At 43.1% G+C, this 10,030-nt stretch overlaps 1 protein-coding gene across 1 annotated transcript; it reads right to left on the minus strand.

Annotated features, from left to right (window-relative positions):
* Window positions 1-1,910: 1,910 nt before the first annotated feature.
* Window positions 1,911-2,797, minus strand: LOC109758526 (dehydrin Rab15). The gene is made up of 2 exons (XM_020317414.4): window positions 2,540-2,797; window positions 1,911-2,456 (listed from the first exon to the last, which is right to left on the minus strand). The coding sequence occupies exons 1-2, from the start codon at window positions 2,726-2,728 to the stop codon at window positions 2,181-2,183; spliced, it is 465 nt and encodes a 154-aa protein (XP_020173003.2). The 5' UTR covers window positions 2,729-2,797; the 3' UTR covers window positions 1,911-2,180.
* Between the last annotated feature and the right edge of the window lie 7,233 nt (window positions 2,798-10,030).

Here is a 10,030-nt window from a genome sequence, read left to right on the forward strand (position 1 = left end):
ATGTATGGAGGGCATTTCCCTAGCCTCCCAATGGTCTGCACTACCAATTGTTGTTCAAACGGACTGCCTAGATGTGGCCAAGCTGGTGAAGGAAGGTGGAGTAAACAGGTCGGAGCACCTGATGATGGTTCGTGAGATCACTAGGCTTCTACAGGAACGTGGGGAATATCAAGTCAAGCATGTAAGGAGAGAACAAAACGTTGTTAGCCATTATTTAGCGAACTATGGTAGAATAAATAAGCGCACTGCGGTGTGGCTTCGATCCGGTCCGGACGAGGTGCCGGACCTATGTAATGCAGATCTGGCTGCTGCTTGATGAATGAAACCACTTTTCCTCGCAAAAAAACAATAACAAGAGGAGGCAAGCAAGTCCTTAGGGAAACTCCAATGTCATGCATCAAAATGCCTGTAAATGTTTGGATAACACGGTCCGATTACTTTAGTCATCCGACGTCATGCACAAAACGTCTGCGACACAGTTTGGGCATTTGAAATCCCACAAACCGGAAGCAAAGTTGAAGGAGGTTTGCAGGGGTCTCGACCTCCTCCACGTAGGCCTTCGCAAACCTCAGCCCACACAAAAAATTCACATGTAGCCCCGATTTCACTCTGTCCCTCCCCTTTGCTGTGTATGCTATGTATCCGTGTAGTCCAAGGCCGGCATTGCCGCTGTAACACCCACTCTAGCGCCCATGCGTTGTCGAACCTCCTCCGCTCCACCCAGACGAAAGTCCCGCTGAAAGGATGTCAAGAGGGCATTTGGAGCGCTCCAAGCCTGTTTTGTGGTTATTCAAGGATCTGCAAAACTATGAGATGCAGAGACGTTGTGGAAGGTGATGACACCTTTGTGATGATGCACAACATAATTGTGGAGGATGAGGGTGATGGATTTCGTCACTGTCTGATGAGCACAGGGATGATCTTATTCAAATTTCAGAGTGGAATCCGGGGACGTTTAAGGATTGTATCCAAATGCATCGACGGATTCGTCAACGAGCAACTCACCAATGATCTTGAGCAATTGCAGAACCTTTGAGGGAAGCACTACAAATATATATATCTTGTATAAGTTGAATTCAAATTTGAATTATTTTATTAACTCGAGAATGATCTTGAGCATACAAACCAGCCGAACACACAAACATATAACAAATTTAAGACAAGATTGTCTAAATACCAAGGTAATATGTCTCGGTAAGTTGGAATTCAAATTTGAATTATTTTATTAAAAAAATCATGTTCGCATTGTTATATATATTTGATTTATTGTATGGACGAAGATGCCAGTTACCTTTAATTATTTTGAGTGCTTTGAATATAAGAAAATAAATAGTGAAGTATATTTGATGCATCCGGCTGGATTGCCGCCCCCTTATCTGGTGTCTTTTGAGGTTCTGTTTTGATGCACGCTGGGTGGAGTTGCCCTTAGTTGTTTGTTCAAAAGAAGACGATGGGTGATGTAGAAAAGGAAGACTATGGGTGTCTGTCTAGAACTCAATCGAGTGACGTCAGCATATTTCTTTTAATTCGGCACGGCTGGATGCTACAAATGGTGACAAAAACTGTTACGATGGTACTGCAAGCAACAACAATAAATGCTACAACCATTCTAATTAAAATGCTAAATCGTCAATGAAGGATGTTGCGTCACATGACGTGCTACAACTGATGAGGAATAACCTGAAATGACCGTCAATGTTGCAACCGGTTAGATGATGTGCTACAACCAGCAAGAAGGAATGTTACGAACGATGGTGATCAACTGTGACTTGGTTAAATCTCAGTCGGCTGATTTTTAGTAGGCTTGTTATTTTGTTGGCCTTATTTTCTTCATTTTAAGCTTACTTCTCTTTCCAAAGCGATCTTAATTTTAGAAGGAACGTCCTCACTAAAGATAAAAATGGCATGGATTCCTTGAACAGCCACAAGGGCCTGATTTCCTTGACATAGAAACAAGTTCAATTGTACTCTTTTTTTTGCAACATGAAGCCAGAACACACAAACATAACAAACACAACGCACGCTGTATACAGAGAAGTGTCCCTGACACGGATGCGATCAGAGACAACTTCTCGTTCAGCTTCATCTTATTATTGAACAAAAAGATCACGTGGAAGTGGAAGGCTTTGACGCGTAGCTATGCAAAGGAAGCAGTCAAGCAGCCAGCCGAAGCCGGCAGCTCAGTGCTGTCCCGGCAGCTTCTCCTTGATCTTGTCCATGATTCCCTTCTTCTCGCCGGTGCCGGTGCCGGTGCCAGTGCCGGCGCCGGCCATCCCTGCGTGGCCTTGCTGCCCGTAGGCTCCACCAGTTCCAGTCCCCGGCCCGTAGGCTCCTCCAGTCCCCGTACCAGTCGCCATGTGCTGCTGGTTGTCCTTGTGGCCGCCGGGGAGCTTCTCCTTGATCTTCTCTTTCATGCCCTTCTTCCTCCTCCCGCCCATGCCGTCGTCCTCGGAAGACTGCACAGCAGCCACGGAAATGAACATCTAAACATACTGAACCACATGAATGTGTACATGTGTGTGCCGACAGAGAATCATACCGAGCTTGAGCTGGAGCTGCCGGAGCGATGCAGTATCCCACCGGCCTTGTGCTCCCCCCTGCGGACCTGGAACTGCCCGCCGGTGCCGGGAGCGGCGTGCGCTCCCCCCACGCCGGCGGCCATCGGGAACGGGTTGCCGTACTCGTCGACGCGGTTGGCGGGGTTGTCGTGCTGCCCTTGGAACTCCATCTTTGCCTCTTACTAAACTGGACTTGATTGTGGCTTTAGCTTTTGGTCTTTGGCTGATAGAAAGCTCGTGAGTCGTTGTGTGCAGAGAAGTGGATTGCCGGGTGGATATTTATGCCGTAGTGACAGGCTTCGTAGGAGCAAGTACAATAGAGCTGAGTCAGCTGGCTATAACAAATAAACTACTATATTTTTGCTAAGTTGGTGGAAAGAAAAGAGGAGAGAGAAGGTAAGCAGGCTCTTGGTGAAGAGCCAGCTCTAGCACGTGCTCCTGGGCACTTTGTGAAAATGAAAGGTGGACCACATAATAAAAAAGTAGTACACTCTTCTAATTAATTATTATACATATTGGCTATAAGATGGGCTATAGATGACATGATAATGGCTTATAGCCAGCAGTTAGTTATACTATTAACCATGCTCTAAGGCTTTGTAACGAGTTAATTGCAAGGCAGTACCACACTTCGGCACGTCGTAACGAATCAGTACCATTAATCACTTTTTTTACCATGCAGTACCAACTCTAAGCCTAAGTGTTATAAAACGATCTGACAGCCATATAAGCACGTACTAACCACGTATCTGACTGAGTGGCCCCACCTGTCAGATGACAGGTGGCATATGTTTTTTGCAGAAAGGCCCCTTGCACTACTATTAATCACGCACATGCCCTTTGCGGAAAACTAAAAATCTTGCCGCACAGGCGGGATTCAAACCGGCGACCTGCCGCGTTAGGGACGCACCTCCCAGCCACTAGACCAGTCTCATTCCATTGTTCAAAAAGGATACTAAAGCCTTATATTCTTTCGCCTTTAAACAAATAAAATGGAACCAAAAATGATGCGGCCGCCACGATTCGAACCTGAGCCCGAGCCGGACCAAGAGCGCGCTCTATCCACTACAACACAGAGATACTCACATCTAGGTAGGGCATGCATGTTTTATACTCCCTCCGTTCCTAAATATAAGTCTTTTTAGAAATTCCACTATGGACTACATGCGGATGTATATCGACATATTTTAGAGTGTAGATTCATTCATTTTGCTTCGTATGTAGTCCCTTATTGGAATCTCTAAAAATACTTATATTTAAGAACGGAGGAAGTATATGTCTGCATTAAACGGGCTGCAGGACCATTTGCATAGCCAGATTTTTTTTAGACGAATGCAAATACTAATTAATTAAATAGGTGCACGCGTCTACAGCCACCGGCTCGAAATTGTTGTACATTTTAGATAAAATACCTTCACATTATTACATTACTAAACGTGCGGCAGGGCCCTTTTGCAAAAAAATTAAAATCCGAAGATCTGAAAAAGGATAAAAGAAATCTGAAACAAAAAACACATAAATAATTTGAATTTATATATTTTATAAAAAAGGTCATCCTATATTTAGAAAATCCTCAATGTATATACCAAAATTGTTCATCGTACATTAAACAATATATTTCATTGTGTATTTATACAACAATGCTCAGTGTGTATTTACCAAAAAATGTTGCACACTAAACCTATATAAAAAGCAATTGAAAAAAAGAAAACCCGAAGAATAATGAAGATCTGAAAAAGGATAAAAGAAATCCAAAACAGAAATATAGAATTTATATATTTTAGAAAGTTCATCATATATTTAAAAAATGTTCAATGTATTTAATAAAATTGTTCATCATATATTATACAATAATGTTAATTGTGATCCTAAAAAAATGTACATTGTGTATTTATACAATATTGTTCAGTGTATATTTGCAAAAAATATTGCATATTAAACCTGTAATATATACAAAAGAAACGTAAAAAAATGAAAACATGAAAACCTGAGTAATAACGAAGATCTGTAAAAAGATAAAAGAAATTGAAAAAAAATACTTACAAAATAAGGGGAAAGGTCAGGATGTGTCCGAACTAGATATGCCTCGAGCTTGACTCGAGCATGTGCGTGGCTTGTTGGTTAGGGTGCGTGCGCGGTAAGAATTTCGGGCAAGATCGCATCCTGATGCAGCATCATTTTTTCGTTTTATTTTATTTGTTCAAAGGTATAACAATATAAGTATAGTATCGTACTCTGAACAAGCCACCAAGGTTGGTGTAGTGGTCGGTCGTGCGCGCGTGACACGTCTATTTATTTCGGGTTTTAAATTTTTAAAAAGTCATATATCTCAAACCACGCGTCGGAATTCAGATCCGTCTTCACCCTTGGATTTCTCATGACGAGATCTTTGAAACTAGATCCCACATGGGTATGTTTCAACGAGATTTTTTTATGCCAACTTTCGTGCTATATGGTGCAACTTTAGTGCTGTATTGTGCAACTTTAGTACTATATCGTGCAACTTTTTTCAAAACCAATTTTTTGATCTGCATGATTCAACTTCCATGAGGTTGTAATCTAGTAACCATGACACTTTTGATGTGCAACTAGTTTACTGTCCCGGCCATGACAATTTTGATGTGTAATGTAGTCTAGTTGCACACAAATTGATGTTTAGTTGGCAGGAAGACTAGTTGCACACATATATGCTCTGTTGGCTTGTAATGTAGTCTAGTTGCACGTATATTGATGTTTAGTTGACTTGTAATGTAGTCTAGTTGCACACATATTGATGTTTAGTAGACTTGTAATATGGTCTAGTTGCACACTCATTGATGTTTAGTTGGCAGAAAGACTAGTTGCACACACATATGATCAGTTGGCTTGTAATGTAGTCCAGTTGCATACACATTGGTGTTTAGTTGACAGGACACTAGTTGCACACACATATGTGCAATTGACGCGGCAATGTAGTCTAGTTGCACAAACATTGATGTTTAGTTGGCAGGAAAACTACTTGCATACACATATGCTCAGTTGGCGCGACAATGTAGTCTAGTTGCACACATTGATGTTTAGTTGGCAGGAAGACTAGTTCGTCGAAACATCTTCATGCAGGATCTACTTTTAAAGAGGACGTCGCGAGGGTTTCAACGGTGAAAACATATCTGAATTTCGATACGCGGTTTAAAAGATGTCTTTTATAATTTTGAAAATCAAAAATTAATGCACGAAGGACGAATATAAGAAACATTAATGCAGTGGCATGCAAGCATTCATCACGTGAGAAGAGACTACATAAGGATGATTAATTAGCAGTGTCCTTTTTAATCACAGGAATGATTACGTGCATTATTAAAAAAAGCAGGCCGCCGAGGAGCGCTAGCGGGCGCCCAGCCGCCCGCTAGGCGCGTCCTTTTAGTTTTCCGCAATGGGCATGTGTGTGATTAATAATAGTGCAAGGGGCTTTTCTGCAAAAAAACATATGCCATGTGTCGCCTGACAGGTGGGGCCACTCAGTCAGACCGTTTTGCAACACTTAGGCTTAGAGTTGGTACTGCATGGCAAAAAAATAACTAATGGTACTGATTCGTTACGAGGTGCTGAAGTGTGGTAGTTCCCTGTAATTAACTCCTTTGTAACGGATGTGGCAGGCCAGGTGGCTACTGCAGGAGGGAGGTACGTGTGCATGCGTGGTGAGTCGGGAGGCGCAAGTGGTCGGCGTGGGCGTACGGGTAGCCGAGACGTGTGCACGCGCCGAGATCCTGAACGTCGGTGGCGCCACGTACGCATTCGACTGTTCTGGAAGGGTGACTTAGGGCATCTTCAATGGTAAGCGCTTGGACAGGTGCTTAGAGGAAAATAAATAAATGAATTTACATTAGCGCCTGTATTGGAGTCCACACGTCCAACGCAAGAGGCGGAGACCAAGCGCTAGACGAGTTGAAAAGGTAACAAAACGTGAGAGGAAAAGGGGCTGGCGCATGGGAAAAAAGGCTATGGCGCTCGACGCCAGATTTTGCTTCGACACTAACTGATTTCCTGGTTTTGAGTTCCCTGCAATTAACTCCTTTGTAACGGATGTGGCAGGCCAGGTGGCTACTGCAGGAGGGAGGTACGTGTGCATGCGTGGTGAGTCGGGAGGCGCAAGTGGTTGGCGTGGGCATACGGATAGCCGGAACGTGTGCACGCGCCGAGATCCTGAACGTTGGTGGCGCCACGTACGCATTCGACAGATTAGCTCCTCGTTCATTTTTTGATGTATCTACTCCGATAAAATTCTCGGTTGGTGCCATCTATAATTTCAGACCGTCAGATTTCCATCTGACCCAGGCAAAGACAAGGCATGGCAATTTTCAAAACCACACCCGTTACTCCACCCAAAGTTTCACAGAACTCCTTCTTCTTTCTGATCCAACCTCATCTCTTCCAAACTCAAGCCGCCCACATCCTCTTGGCCTAGGACACCTATAACCTTCCCCGCCGTCGGTCCCTCCCACCGGCCACCTAAGCGCCAGTGCCCCCGCCCCGGCCCCCCTTCGTCTAGCCACCACCCACATCTCGACACCGCCTACAACGCCCCCGTTCTTTTACGCCTCCGCCCGTAGCTCGCCCCATCCAAACGTCACCTTGAGCAAGCCGCCGAACCTATGCACGAGATACTCGATTTTTCTGCCGTCCGGCGTCCGTACACGAGGGTGCGAAGTTGCCGGATCTGGTGAAAATCGCGCAAATCCCAAGTTGACCTCATTCGGCAGCTGCCTGGAGCTCGTCCATAGGCCGCTGCCGCCACTGCATGCAAGGTGCTTGACACTCAACCTAGGCGTCTCGTGCGAGGATACACATCTCGTGGATCTAGTGGAGATGGGCCCAATCCAGCGTCAGCTCGTCCCGCCGCTGCCCTGAGCTCGCCTACAGGCCACCACCACTACTCTGATTAGGAGTCACTCATGTGGCCGGATCAACAAAATAGATTCGGTTATTTCCGATCAAGATTCTTCTGGCAAGGAGACAGCGAGAGAAAGAAATATCGGTTGACTAAATGGAGTGTGGTTTGTCGTCCCAAAGACCAAGGCGGGCTGGACATTCATGACCTTGAGGTTAAGAATAGGGCCCTCCTCGGCAAATGATTGTTTAATTACTGACGGAAGACGGTGTATGGCAAACCCTCCTCACGAGAAAATATGTGGGTTCAAAGGCAGTATCTCAAGTATACTCCAAGCTTGGGGATTCTCACTTTTGGGGGGATTAATGGCTACAAAGAAATATGTCTTCTGCTATAGATCCTTCTCGATTAAGGACGGCTCGGAAATTAGATTTTGGTAGTATCAGTGGCTAGGAAATGCCACACTTCGGGAACAATATCCGGCTCTATACAACATTGTGCGTCACAAGGGTGATACTATCGCCATAGTATTGGAATCACTTCCGCCAATGTGACGTTCAGAGGGGATTTAATTGGACCCAGACTCCAATCGTGGAACATCCTGCTCCAGCGGTTGTCCATGGTGCAATTGTCACATGGGTTCGATGTATTCCGATGGAACCTTCATAGGAATGGACAATTCTCAATAAAGTCTATGAATAAAGCGTTAATCCAGTCTGATGTGCCAGTGGATAATAATAAGAAGATCTAGAAGATGAAGATACCTCTTAAGAATAAAATCTTTGCATGATACCTTCGTCGCAGAGTCATCTTGCTGAAGATAATTGGCATGGAAGACCGCAATATGTCTTTTGGTCACCATGATGAGACAATAAAACATTTATTCTTTCAATGCAAATCGGTTGTTCTATATGGCTAGTCATCCAAATAGCTTCTATTTTGTATCCTCCTTGTACTATTGCTAATGTATTTGGCAACTGGTTATATGGGATCGATCACAGGTTTAGAACTCTTCTCAGGGTGGGAGCGCTTCCGTTATTTGTCCGCTTTGGCTATGTAGAAATGATAAGATTTTTAAAGATAAAAGATAAAAGTACGTCTCTTATGCATGTTATCTACAGATGCACCGGGACTCTTCGTTTATGGTCCTCTCTACAACATGTGGAGAATCGAGACCTGTTTACGAAGGTGTGCACATGATTGAAGACTACGACGAGGGATATTTTTACCCAACATGGGTACATCACGTGGAGAATCGAGACCTGTATCTCACCTTTTTAATTTTCGTTGTGTGATAGAACATTGTTGGGCTGTGTGCATCTTAATTATGCAAAGGCTGGGTGTAATACTTAATCCAAGTAATAAGGCGCCCCTTGTCAAAAAAGGTGTTATATTCATACTCCCTCCGTAAACTAATATAAGAGTGTTTAGATCACTAAAATAATGATCTAAACACTCTTATATTAGTTTACGGAGGGAGTACAACTAAATTTGTGCACTCTTGCTGAGCTGATATATAGCAGTTCACTGTTCTCTCTAAATATGTGTATATGGGGCAGCAACTACAATACAATGGATAATGTGTACTTAGCAATTTATTATGCATTAAAAGACAATATTTTTTTGTTCCAACTCTGATATCTATTTGTGTTTCTTCTGTAGCATACACTTCGAGCAGACCTGATTGCATTTGTTTGTTATGGAAGTGCCAGTTAATGCAAATGCTTCATGATTATACAGCTAAGAATTTTCCCTCAATTATGTTTATATGGGGCAACAACTACAGTACAATGGATAATGTGTACTTAGCAATTTGTCATGCATTAAAAGAGATGTATTTTTGTTCCAAATCTGATATCTATTTGTGCTTCTTCTGTAGCAGACACTTCGAGCAGGCCTGATGCATTTGTTTGTTATGGAAGTGCCAGTTAGTGCAAATGTTTAAAGATTATACAGCTAACAATTTGGATTTGCACATGCTTTACTTGCTCGTAAGAAATACATACGATTTATTCGACGACTTGAGATTTCAATCTGAACGAATGGAGCTTGCCATCCTTTGAAGAGCAGTGTAATTGTTTGTATGACTAACTAAATCCCTGCACGTTGCGATGGAACCAAAAAAAATTAGGGTTGGCATCATTCCTAGAACACAATCATGTCTTTCTTGTTCACTACATTGCCAATGAATGATGGCACATTAATGTTTTTTTATTTTAAAATGAATCGTTTCATGAAGCATATGGACCTCAACACAAGAAACATGTCGCCAAGAAGTTCCATCGCACAAAATCAACAAAAGACGTAACCAAATGTTATTAAGCATAGATATACAAGAATAGGACATAAGAGCAACTGTAAACGCAGTTTACAATTCGCACGGGGATGTTTATGCAGGCTCAAAATCGCCGCGGCAGAACATAAACCGTATCCAAACCTGTAAAATTTAAAAAACTTATTTCACGCGAGAAATTTAAGCAAAAGCTCGCCGGAACTCGCTCGCATAGATAGTTCTTCTTCATATAAGTTCGTACACAGCATGCATATATTACATATAAGTTCGCCAGAGCTAGGCTGGGCCTACGCTACGGTACCACTACACAAA

This window comes from Aegilops tauschii, chromosome 5, assembly GCF_002575655.3.
Source record: "Aegilops tauschii subsp. strangulata cultivar AL8/78 chromosome 5, Aet v6.0, whole genome shotgun sequence".
Taxonomy (NCBI): domain Eukaryota; kingdom Viridiplantae; phylum Streptophyta; class Magnoliopsida; order Poales; family Poaceae; genus Aegilops; species Aegilops tauschii.

Bases quoted from the DNA above. Each gene is read 5' to 3' on its own strand.
- LOC109758526 (XM_020317414.4), bottom strand. From the start codon at position 2,728: ATGGAGTTCCAAGGGCAGCACGACAACCCCGCCAACCGCGTCGACGAG. The intron at 2,457-2,539 runs GTATGATTCTCT...GCTGCTGTGCAG, and splicing joins GCAGCTCCAGCTCAAGCTCG to TCTTCCGAGGACGACGGCAT.